The 13,846-nt window shown below is 35.8% G+C and overlaps 1 protein-coding gene across 1 annotated transcript in view; it reads right to left on the reverse strand.

Annotated features, from left to right (window-relative positions):
- The window catches only part of VPS8 (vacuolar protein sorting 8 homolog (S. cerevisiae)), a 73,118-nt gene that overhangs the window by 32,508 nt on the left and 26,764 nt on the right, over window positions 1–13,846 (reverse strand). Inside the window, exon 6 of the mRNA XM_008591138.1 lies at window positions 2,147–2,200. Coding sequence (XP_008589360.1) covers window positions 2,147–2,200 — 54 coding nt within the window. The remainder of the gene's footprint in view (window positions 1–2,146; window positions 2,201–13,846) is intronic.

The raw sequence follows: 13,846 nt of genomic DNA on the forward strand, positions 1-13,846 counted from the left end.
TAACACCTAAGACTTTGCACATTAGTTCATAAAACAGAATCTTTTTTTTTATTGGTGAAATTAATGGTTTGTTTATCAACATGGTAAATATTGGAAATGGACTCTGATTGATACAATAAAAAGTATTCAAGATATGTAGATTGGATAAAATATTTTAGAGATAGTCCCAACTCTTGGGACTGATCTCTTAGGAATGCCACCTGCGGCCACCTATATTGTTCAGGCGTTGGCTTACGAAGTTTCTGTTTGCCTGATACTGATTACAAGAGTAACAGAATCCTGCTTCTGTAATATTGCCACATCTCTTGACAGTGGTCAGACACCAAAAATGACAGAGATGGGACATTACCAAGTTTGAAAAACAGGTTGCATGAACCTATTTCTAAATGAGAACTAAATGCCTATAATAAATGTCTATACATATGGCAGAATTTGCTCTCACTATAACCTGATAATATAGTTGTAAGGGAGCAGCTAACCATTCCTCGAAGTTCTTCATTAGGGTTTTTATGATACAGAACATAAAAGTTGCACTAAATTAGCTTTGTCATTTCCAAATGGAGCTTCCCCTTGGTGCTCTTGGAGCACCCTGTACAACTTCCGTGGCATGTGTCAAGCTGTATGGTAATTGCCAGTTTACCTGTCTACCTTTCCCACTAAATGCTGAGGTCCTTGAGAACAAGGATTGCATTTTTCATCTCTGTAGTCCATTGCTTAGCTCAATATCTTGTATAAATAAATACTTGCTGAACAGACAGTAACACATACATAGCATAAGGAAGTGAGAGAACATCTGATTAGGAGTTGGGAGAGCTGCACTTTAATACTAACTAGTGTCAACAAGAGCTTGAATGCTTACTATGTGTCAAACACAGTGTTGAGCACTTAAACAGTATTTCACTTAATTTTCAGAACAATTCTGAGAGGCGACATAACCATTTTATACAGGAAGAAACAGGCAAACTCATTCAAGGTCATTCAGCTAAATAAGAAGAAGAGTAAACATTTAAACTCAAGTTTGGTAGTATCCAAAGCACACTGTATCTAAAGCAGTGATTAAAAACTGCTTTAGAAGTGTGTGCCATAGCTAATACTGGAGAGCTTAAGCAAAAAATTCCCATCTGGATTCCCCTTTCCTCATTTGTTTACTGCATGAGACTAAAGTGACTTAGGCTCCTTCTTGCTCCTCCCATTACAGTCTGATGGTTCTGAGTAACAACAATCATCACCTCAGTCTTGCTTGCCCTTGCTGCTTTGACAACAGTGAAAGAGATTTTCATGTGCAGCATGGTATAGGGCTTATCAGATGACTTTTTTTTTTAATTCTTTTTGTTTTTGAAAAAGTCTCAGGGGATTCTGAAGGCAGAGAAAGGGACCCAGTTTGGCACACTGCTTTGAAAATCAAACCTGCTCATCAGAGCCAGCAAGTTGTTATTTTTTGTTCTACAATCCTTTGCTGACATGGATGCTGGCTGAAATTGTAAAAAAGGGCAAGGAAAGAAAACACTTCAACTATCAGAGAAAGAAAAATGGTAAAAGAAAATGCAGCAAAAATGTCAGTGTGTTTACCATATTTCAGCTGCACTGTTGCAGCTGGACAAAGAAAAGGATTTTAGTGGTTCTCTTGACATCATCTGAGCATAGCTAAGGTGAAAGGCTCACACACACCCTACCTTTGTGCTACAAAGTTTACAGTCAGGAACTGAAGTGGCACAGATGAGAGTTCTACTAGTATTGAATGAAGATCTTATGTGGTATGTGCTGAAATGTTACTTTCTCAGGAAAGTTTCCTAGGCACAGCTATCTAGAGAGAAACCACATTTATTAAGAAAAACTATATAGTTTTCCTCAGAATATCTTTCATCTGCTACCACTCACTGATACCAGGATACCATGTCTGGTATAGAGGATAGAAATTCTAGAAAACTGACAGTCCTTAGTTGCCAGGAGACCAATACTGGGCCCAAGATGCTACTTGGCTTCTCTGGAAGAGCCAACCAGTCCTAGCAATATGTCATTAAAGTATCCAATCAGAACGAACCTTGGACAGCATCAAGATGCCTAAAAATCACTGTCATTTTGTTCAACAGAGGAGAATGAACACAAAGAAGGAAGAATTGGGTTTTTGCCTTTAAAACTCACTCACCTTCTTAGCAGCAGGATCACCTTTGGATTGATGAGATGATGGAGACATTTTCACCTGGAAAAAAGGTAAACATCTTAATATCCTTTCAGTTACAGTCTAGTTTTATTTGACCCACATTCAAAATAATTAAATTTGAATTGGTGTGACTGAGCTAAAACAGACATTTTCAGAGGAACAATTAATAGATTTTGTGTTAAGTCCTATTGAAATTCTTCTGGAGATCAAAAAGTCAGTTGTTAGCCAAGACAAAAATATAATTAGGGTAAGAAAAGTGGAATAGATGGTCCAAATTGGTTTTAACCAAATGGTGAGGAACTAAACAGATATAGATCTTTAGTGATAATGTCAATCAACTGAAGCAATAAGCAACATCAGCATATCAGAGGACAACTCAAAGAATCCTTTGTGATGTAATATCCCTTTTAAGGCAAAGTATGCACAGAAGAGTTTGAAGGATTTAGAAAAAAATATCAATCAAACCATAATAAAAGAACGTTTAGTCAAAGAAAAAAAAGACTAATGGTACAGGAATATCTTCAGATATTTGAAGGGTTAAAAGACAGAAAGTGTCAGATTAGATGAATGAGCAAGACCCAACTATATGCTGTCTAAAAGAAACACACTTTAAATATAAAGACACAAATAGGTTAAGAGGAAAAAGGATGGGAAAGATATACCATGACAGCACTAGATTTCAGAGCAAAGACTATTACCAGGGATAAAGATCATTTCATAATAATAAAGGGATCAATTCATTAGGAGAAGATAACAATCCTAAATGTCTATGCACCTGATAGCTTAAAAATACATGGTGCAAAAACTATAAGGAGAAATAGATTTTACAGTCAGAGTTTTCCAAACTCAATAAATGAGAGAACAAGTAGACAAATTGGAAAAGATGTAGAAGACTTATACAACACAATCAACTAACTTGATCGGATGGATATTTATAGGACACTATATCCAACAAAGCAGAATACATATTCTTTTCAAGTGCACGTGGATTAGATTGCTGGAAAAATTGCCAAATATTTGGGAACTAAGTAACTTTAAAAGAACCCATAGATCAAAGAAGAAATCAAAAGGAAATTAGGTCCTAGAAACAGACAACCTACCCTGATTAAATCACAAAGAAACAGAAAATCTAAATAGGCCTATTATTATTAAGGAGATTGAATTAGTAATCAAAAACTTCCCAAAGATGGGCCGGCCAGGTGGCGCACTGGAGAGTGCGCCGCTTGGGAGCGCGGCGGCGCTCCCGCCGAGGGTTCGGATCCCATGTGGAGACCGGTTCCCGCTCACTGGCTGAGCGCAGTGCGGGCGCAACACCGAGGGTTGCGATCCTGTTGCCGGTCCCCGGTATGGGCGCGACACCAAGGGTTGCGATCTCGTTACCTGTCAGTAAAAAAGACAAAAAGGAAGGAAAAAAAAAAAAAAAAAAAAAACTTCCCAAAGAAAAAAAGTCCAGAACCAGATAGTTTCACAAGTGAATTCTATCAAATATTTGAAGAATTAGTATCAATCCTTTTCAAATTCTTCCCAAAAATTGAACAGGAGGAATCACTTCCTAACTCATTCTATGAGGTCAGCATCATCCTGATACCAAAGCCAGACAAAGACACTACAAGAAAACTATAGACTAATATCCTTTATAAATATTGATACAAAAATCTCCAACGAAATGCTCACAAACCAAATTCAACAGCATATTTTATATATAATGACAAAGTGGGATTTATTCCTCTAAAGCAAGGATGGTTCAACATATGAAAATCAATCAATGTAATATACCACCATTAACAGAATGAAGGAAAAAAATTACATGATCATCTCAACTGGTGAAAAGAAATTACATGACAAAATTCAACACCCTTTCATGATAAAAACACCCAAGGAACTAGGACAAGAAGTTAACTACCTCAACATAAAAAGTCCATATATTAAAAACCCACAGCTAACATCATACTCAATGGTGAAAAACTGAAAGCTTTTCCTCTAAGATCAAAACAAGATGAGGATGCCTACTTTGATCACTTCTATTCAACATAATATTGAAAGTTCTAACGAGAGCAATTAGGCAAAAAAAGGAAATAAAAGTCATTCAAATTGGAAAGGAAAAAATTAAAATTATCTGTTTATAGATGACATGATCTTATATGTAGAACACCATAAAGATTCCACAAAAACAAATAACAAAGAGTGATTAGAACTAATAAGTAATTCAGAGAAGTAGCAGGATACAAAATCAACACATAAAAATCAGTTGTGTTTGTATATACTAACAATGAGCAATCAGAAAAGGAAATTAAGACAATTCCATTTACCATAGTATCAAAAAATAAACAAATAAATAAAATGGGAATAAACTTAACCAAGGAGGCAAAAGACTTGTGCATTGAAAACTACAAAACATTGCTGAAAGGTATTAAAGACAACAAACAAATGGAAATATATCCCATGTTTATGGACTGGAAGTCTTAATATTGTTAAGATATCAATACTACCCAAAACAATTTATAGATTCAATACAATCCCTATCAACATCCCAATGATGTTTTTTGCAGAAATAGAAAAATACATTCTAAAATTTATATGGAATCTCAGGGGACTGTGAATAGCCAGAATAATTTTGAAAAAGAACAAAGTTGAGGTCTCACACTTCCTGGTTTCAAAACTTATTACAAAGCTTCAGTAATCAAAACAGTGTGGCACTGGTATAAAGACAGACATACAGACCAATGGCATAGAGAACCCAGAAATAAACATTCACATATACTGTCAAATGATTTTTGACAAGGGTGCCAAGATCACTCAATAGGCAAAGGACAATGTTCTTTCTTCAACAAATGGTGCTGGGAAAACTGGATATCCACATGCAAAAAATGAAGCTGGACCCTTACCTTACACCACACACAAAAATTAACTCAGAGTAGATTAAAGACCGACATCTAAGAGCTACAATTATAAAACTCTTAAAAGAATACATAGGGGGAAAGTTTCATGACACTGGATTTGGCAATGATTTTTTTTTCTTTTTTTTTTGTCTTTTTCCGTGTCCGGCAACGGATCGCAACCCTCAGTGTTGCCCCCGTACTGGACCGGGACCGGCAACGGGATCGCAACCCTCGGTGTTGCTCCCGCGCCTCGCTCAGCCAGTGAGCGGGAACCGGTCTGTATGTGGGATCCGAACCCTCAGGCGGGAGCGCCGCCGCACTTCCCAAGCGGCGCACTATCCAGTGCGCCACCGGGCCGGCCCGGCAATGATTTTTTAGATATGAAATCAAAGGCACAAGAAACAAAAATAAAAAATTAGACAAATTAGACTTCATCAAAATTATAAACTTTTGTGTATTAAAGGACATTATCAATAGAGTAAAAAGGCAACCCACAGAACTGGAGAAAATATTTACAAATGATATTTCTGATAAGGGATCCATATCCAGAATATATAGAGAACTCTTCAAAGTCAACAACAAAAAAACAAACAACTTGATTAAAAAATGAGCAAAGGATTTGAATAGACACACATTTCTCCAAAGAAGATAAACAGATGGGCAATAAGTATATGAAAAGATGCTCAACATCATTAGTCATTCAGGAAATGCAAATTAAAACCACAATGAAATACCATTACACACCTATAAGAATAGCAGAAACTAAGATGACTGACTATACCAAGGATATGGAGAAACTGAAGCCTTCATATATTGCTTGCTGGTAGGAAGGTAAAATAGTAGGACCACTTTGGAAAATAATTTGGCAGTTTCTTAAAATGATAAACATACATGTGTCATATGGCTCAGCCATTCCATTCTCAGGTAAATACCAAGGGAAATAAAAGTATATGTCCATACAAAGACTTGTATGCAAATCTTCACAAAAGCTTTATCTATAGTAGCCAAAAACTAGAAAAATTTTAATGTCTACAACAGGTGAAATGTTAAACAAATTATGGTTATACATAAAACACTACTCAGCACTAAGAAGGAATAGGCTCTTGATACAATAATATGGACGAATCCCAAATAATTATACTGAAAGAAGTCAAATAAAAGAGTATACATACTTTATGGTTCCATTTATCTAAAATTCTGGAAAATGCAAACTAATCTACCATGATAGAAAGCTAATCAGTGGTTGCCTAGAAACTGGAGGGAGAAACTGAGCAAATTTTTGGTGGTGATAGGATCATTATCTCGATTGTGGTAATGGATTTGTGGATGTATACAAATGTCAAATTTGTACACTTTATATATGTGCAGTTTATTTTATATCAATTATTATCTCAATAAAGCATTTAAAGAAATTTATAGGATGCAGCTAAAACAGTGGTCAGAAAGAAATTTATAGCTTTATATGCTATATTGTAATATATAAAAGGTATAAAATAACCTAAGTTTCCAATTTAAGAAACTAGAAAGATCAAAGTAAAATCATACTCTGTAGAAGGAAGGAAATAATAAGGGGCAGAAATCAATAAAATAGAAATTAAAAAAAAATAACAGAGAAAATTAACAAAGCCAAAAGTTGGTTCTTTGAAAAGATCAACAAAACTGATAAGCTGCTACTGAGATTGATCAAGAAATAGAGAATATAAATTACTAATATTAGCAATAAAAGAGGATATATTGTTATATCACTTACATTTAAAAGATAACAAGAGCCTATTATAACAATATTATGCTAATAAATTTGTCAACTTAAGTGAAAAGAACACATTCCTTAAAAAACAGAACTTAAAAAATGAATCCTATACCTATTAAAGATATTGAATTTGTCATCAAATATCTTTCCACAATGAAAATTCCAAGTCCTCATGGTATTACAGAGACTACCATATGAAATCAGAATATTGACATTCATTTATAAAGAAAATATAACTATTACTATAAGTAGTTCAATAGATATTAGCTACTATCTGTCTAGAATGATATGCAATTACACTTAAGATCTCAAGCCTCTTCCAACTCTAATAGTCTAATTTTAAGAGCAGACAGTACAGATGATGAAGATATTTCCTGTTACTGTTGTACTGCTATTCAAGTAGGACCACGTTGCAGGCTTAAAATTTTTGCTTTTCCCCTTGACTTTAAGATAACTTCAGAAAACACATCTCAGCTCAAGGATCAAAACTGCTAGCTGGCCAGACTGCCCTTTCAGATTTAGCAGGTCTGCAAAAATTAGACTTGACGGCCTTTGCTGTAACATACAATGACGTTAATACTCAGGAATTCACTCCAGATGTATGATGTAGCTAAAATGATACAATTTTAACTCCTGGTATGCTCTTTTACAAAAAGAGAAAACAGATTTTCAAAGAAACGTAGATATTGAAGGTTTAAAAAATGACCTCATGAAAGAATCTGCAGACTTCTTTAAAACAAGCCAACAACTAGATGGTGTGGTAGACAATTTATCTGAGAAGGCTGTTCTCTGGAGATTAAGTCAGGGAGTATTTGAAGTGGCAATAGCACTGGCTCAGCTTCCTTCATGAAAGGCCTTATTTTTTCACTCAACAGGATTCCTTCTGAAAATGCCTCTGGCAGTGCAGTTTAAAAGAGACACTTTAAGTACAGGTGTGCAGACACTAGATCTGGGGATAGGAATGATATACTAAGCTATGGCCTTACTCATGCTGAACTTTTGTGATCTTTGTTAATAAAATGATTCCTGACTTAGAGAAGCAATCTGAGCTGAAGTTTAAAAGCAATAGAAATACTCTCTTTATCACACCTTGCTTTTTTTAAAAAACAAGTCTTAATTTTTCTGATTATGAAAGGAATATGTGTTCACCGACAGAAATTTAGAAAATATAAAAGAGCAAACAAAGCAAATAAAAATCACAATTCAACCACACAGCAATAACTACTATTAACATTTGGAATCACACTGTTTTTATGTTGCATGTTATGAATATTTATTTCACCATATCAACATTCTTTTACAATGTGGTTTTTCATGGCTACAAAGCAGTTCACTCATTGCATAGATATACCATAACTAATTTAACCAACTGTGGGCTATTGGGACATTTAGGTTGTTTCTATTTCTTACTAATTATTAAAAATGTTGTTAATAAGCATCCTTGTAGTAACACTTGGCACACAAGCTTGATTATTTCCATTGGGCAAATTCTAGTGAGTCCCTGCTTCAAAGGGTATAAACATTTAAAAATACATATTGCCGATTTTTCTCCTGACAAGTGAGATGGGTTCGCAAACCCTTTTCCTACAATTGTGAAATCCAAAATGCTCTGAAGCCAAAAGGATCATTTTAAAAATACTTTTGGCACCAAAAGTCATCTGGCAGCAAAACCTGACCTGAACTGAAATGGGGCTATTTATAGTCTTTTTTTTTATCTCACATAAGCACTTGATTATGGGATGCTGACCTAGTCCGCACCACAAATGTTATATAATTAATATACAATACATGTACCATATTCCCTTTCTTTCAGCACTTTAATGATGTCATTTTATTGTCTTCTGACCTACAGTTTTCTTAAAAATGAGAAAATAGCCATCATTCTTACTGTTTTATCTTTGCTTCCTTTTAAAATTTCTTATCTTTGGTTTTAGCAGTTTGACAATGACTATGATCTGCTTGGGTGTGTTTTTCTTTATATTTACCCTGTTCGAAGTTTGCAGAGCTTTTTGGATTTTAAGATCTATAGGTTGATGTTTTTCACCAAATTTGGGAAAATTTCAGACCTTATTAAGTCGAACTTCCCCAGCCCTCATTCTCTTTCTCTCTCCTCATGTTCCAGAACTTGAATTACATAGTTTATAACATATCACACACATACTTATGCGCACATTCGTATTTAACACATGATATATGTTACACATACACACAAACACACGTATATATTATATAATATACGCACAAGCACACATGTGTACATATGTAATATATACACACAAACACACACATGTATGTATTTTATATATATACAAACACACATATATGCAGGTATGTAATGATTATATATTATACACATGCACATAAACACACATTTGTGTGTATATAAATTATATACACAGGAGCCATGGTTTAGTTTACCCCAAGAGTAAGGGCAAAAGCAAAATAAATCTTCTCTAACAAAGCCAAAGCCCAATTATCATAGGATCAATAGGAAGAAGGAAAATGTGACCTATAATCAAGAGAAAAAGCATCACTAGTAACAGACCTATGGATGACCCAGATGTTAGAGTTGATAGTTAAGGACATTAAAATAGGAATTATAAATATGTTTAAGGATTTTGAGGAAAAGATCAGCAAAATGACTGAATAAGCAGAATTTGGCCTGGAGCTAAACTTTGGTGGTGGGGACAGAAGAGAGCTGAAAATGGGAGACTTTGATTTTGCTCCCACCAGGAAGGCAGTAGAGGAACTGGGTGGGAAGTTGCAGCCTGCATTATGGAAAGATGGCCACGGGATTATTATTTTTTTTTAACAGGGATGTCTTGAAGTCAATGTTAAATTGTGTGTGTTGCTATAGTAACAGGATAGTATGAAATACTGATTGAGATACATTCTTGACCCCAGAGGTTACAAAATGGTGCTGGGATAACAATGGATATAGCACTATAGAGAACAAAGTCCCCAGATTCTCCAGGTTCATCAGGGCTACCAGACTTCATATGAAATCTACGTAGACAATGAGCTAAACCAGCAAGAGTGATCAACTCTTGCCATGGGCAGTCACATGAAGATAGGCCTGTGTGCAGTAAGGGATTAACATTGTCCAAAAACAGGTCTGGCCCTTGCGAAGCTCCTGAGAAGTTCCTCTGAGCTCTTGAAATATCCTGACTGATAAGAGTGTCTTTGTCTACCCAGGGGTCTTGGGCCACATCAGATAGTCTATACTAAAAATATGATTTATAATGAGACCTTGGGCCACATGGTATCAGCTTGACCTCTAAGGGCTGGAAACTAAAGTCATGGGCTTTCAGCCACACCCACACAACTAACTCCCAATAAAAACCTTAGACACCAAGGCTTAGGCAAGCTTCCCTGGTTAACAATACTGTGTGCATGTTGCTACACATCATTACTAGGAGAAGTAAGTGCTGTTTCATAACTCCACTCTAAGATGAGAAATGGAAGCTCATGCCTGGTCTCTCCTAGACTCTGCCCTTTGCTCCTCTTCTCTTTGCTAATTTTAATTTGTGTCCTTCCACTATAATAAAATGTAAGCATGAGCACACACACAAAATATTTTTTTCTTTACTCCCTCCACCCCTGCTTCTTCCAGGACTCCAACTGTACATATATTTGGATTATACATATAATTATATGCTACTTAAACTAAATGAATACATGTTAGATTAATTTTTCAGTCTTTTTTCTCTGGTTTGATTTGGAAACTAATCGTTTCTTCTACCATGCCTATTCTGCTGTTAATCTCATCTAGAGTATGCTTCACTTCAGACAATGCAATTTTAACCTCTGGATGTTCAATTGCCTCTTTTTGACTTATGTATTTCTACTTACCGTGTTCAATATTTCCTCTAGCTTCCTGAACACATGGAATATAATTATAACTTTAAATTTCCTTGTCTACTAATTCTATCATCTGTGCCATTTATGAGTCAGTTTCAATGGACTGATTTTTTTTTCCTCATTATGACTTGTATTTTCCTGTTTCTTTACATGCCCAGTAATTTCAAATGCCAGACACTGTGAATTCTACCTTGATGGGTGTTGGGTATTTTTATAATTCTTAGTATATTTTTGAGTTTTATTCTGGGATGTGGCTAACATACTTGGAAATAGTTTAATCTTTTCAGGTTTTGGTTTTAAGCCTTGGTAGTTGAGATCAAAGTAGCAATTAGTCTAGGGTTAATTTCCCCCTCATTACTGAGGCTAAGACCTTACTTAGTACTCTCAGTGCTGCCCTGTGAACTATGAAGCTTTCCAAGCTGGCTGGTGGGAATAGACATTATTTTTGGCTTTAAATAAGTCTGGGACACCATTTCACCTAATCTACAAAAAAGTACTAGTACTACTAAGTAAGCTTAGCAAAGTAACTTGTCAATGGATATAAGGTCAATATACAAAAGTCAACAGTATTTCTATATACTAGCAATGAACAATAGGAAAGTGAAATATAAAACAGTAAAATATACAACAGCACCAAAAGTCATTAAGTACATATAAATAAATCTTACAAAATATGTGCAAGATTTGTATGCTGAAAACTACAAAACACTGATGAAACAATCAAAAAAGATCTAAATAAATTGAGAGATCTACTGTTAAGGGTTAAACGTGTCCCCCAAAGGTTCATGTGCTAGAAATTTAATCCTCACTGTGAGTGTTAAGAAGGTGGGAAATTCTATTATGGTAACTGGAAGGTGGGGCCTTTAGGTGGTGATTAGATTCACCCTGCCCTAGTGAACAGATAGATCCAATCATGGAGTAATGGGTTGATGGTTTAATGAATGGTAATGGGCGTGATTTTCAAGGATAGCTTTTTAAGGAGAGGGAATGAGCAGGTTAGCTCTTTCTTGCTCAAGCCATTTGCCATGTGATACCCTGCATCGCTGCAGAGCCATCACCAACAAGGCCCTCACAAGATATGCCCCAGACTGTGGACTTCCCAACCTCTGCAACTATAAGCAATAAATATTGTTTCTTTACAAATTACCCAGTTTCAGGTATTTCTGTTGTAAGCAACAGAGATGGACTAATACATATATCATGTTCATGAATTGGAAGGTTCAATACTGTTAAGATGTCAACTCTCCTCAAATTGATCAATAGATTCAACATAATTCCAATAAAAGTCCAGTATGTTTTTTTGAGAAAGCAACAAGATGACTTTAAAATTTATAATGAAAGGCAAAGGAAGCAGAATAGTCAAGTGTTAGAAGCATAAAGCTGGAGAACTCACTCTACTTGATAACCAATAGTATAAAGCTACAGTATTGGAGAAAGGATAGATACATGGATCAATGGAACAGAATAGAAAGTTTAGAAACAGACCCACACATACACGGTCAATTAGTATTTAACTAGGGTACAAAGGCAATTCGATAAATACCCACATGCAAAAGAATAAACCTCAATCCATATTTCACATCCTATATAAAAATTAACTCAAAATGGATCAGTGGTTGCCAAGGGTTGAGGGTTCGGGTCAGGGAGATGTTGATTACCAAAAGATATGGTGAACTTTTGAGGAGGACAATAATACTGCTTTATACCTTGACTGTGGAGGTGGTTATCAAAATTCACAGAAGGTGACTTTTATTGTTTGTAAATTTTTTTTTTTTTTAAAAAGAGTCTATTTTAGCAGTCAGTACTATCTAGGAAGAAAAAAAATTATAATTGGTAACATCCAGGCAAGAATATACATGTAATCACAATTTGGTTACGAATGGGCTATAAACGAGAGAGAAAAACACTGAAGGGCCGCAGATGTAATGCCTTAAGTAACTGCATAAATAAAGGTTCCCCCATCTGCCTTTGGATTCAGCTTGGAAAATGCTGGAAATAATAGGATCTATCTTACCTTTCCAGAATGCAAACAAGGAAGTGTTTTGGAAGACTAGTTAATCAAATTTTCGATCTGGAAGCTATACTGAACATCTTCACCTGTATGTCCTGCAGACATCTCTAACTCCAACAGTAAACTCTATCTTAATAAATGGTAACACCATTCATTCATTCAGTTCAATTAAGAAATCTGGGTGCTATCTTTGACTCCTCCCTCTGTCTTACCTCCTCCATCCAATTAATTTATTTATCTTCAAGTCATGATAATTCTACCTCTCAAATATACCATCTCTGCTGTGAAGCAGAAAAGAGCATAGAACTAGAAGCTGAGCATGATTGAATCTACAAAGTGAAAGAGATTGGATCACATGAGGTTAGTGAGTGAAGAAGAGACCATATTAATTATTTTGATGTTTGTGTTCATCTCAAACACATCTCAAATATGTGCTTTTTTCTCCATCTCTACTTCTACCATTCTAGCACATATTACTACAGCTCTTCTCTAAATTACTTTAATAGTCTCTGGTCTCCCTATATCCATTCTTGCTTCACTTTCATTTTCTTCACTGCAGTTAAAGTATTCTTTCAAAAACACTATTCTTAAAAAAAAACAAAAACAAAAACAAAAACTAGTCTGACTAGGTCATATCATTCATACCATAAAATCCTTCAATCTCTTCCCGATTCTTTTAGCACAAACAGAAAAATAATGAAATAGGTGCTTGTTTAGCTCACTAGCCTCATCTCACACTACTCTCTTTTCCCTCTAGATTCAACCATGTTCAACTTCTAGCACAGACACTATATTGTTCCTTCTGCCTGCAGTACTTCTCCTTCTGCCTACCCTTGCACCTCAACTTGTCTAGCTTACTCCCTTTTTTCCTTCAGCGGCAGCTGATGTGGCACTTCGAGAAAGTTTTCTATGAGCCTTCATGTCTAGTTTCTTTTTTTTTTTTTTTTTTGTCTTTTTTCGTGACCGGCAACGGGACCGCAACCCTCGGTGTTGCCCCCGCTCCTCGCTCAGCCAGTGAGCGGCCGGTCTGCATGTGGGATCCGAACCCTCGGCGGGAGCGCCACCACACTTCCCAAGCAGCGCACTGAAGCAGTGCGCCACCGGGCCAGCCCTTCATGTCTAGTTTGACCTACTCTTTTATCTGCTCTTACAGCATAGTTCATCTGTAAGTACTTGTGGTATAA

The sequence above is a fragment of the Galeopterus variegatus genome, unplaced genomic scaffold (assembly GCF_000696425.1).
Source record: "Galeopterus variegatus unplaced genomic scaffold, G_variegatus-3.0.2 Scaffold6688, whole genome shotgun sequence".
Lineage (NCBI taxonomy): Eukaryota > Metazoa > Chordata > Mammalia > Dermoptera > Cynocephalidae > Galeopterus > Galeopterus variegatus.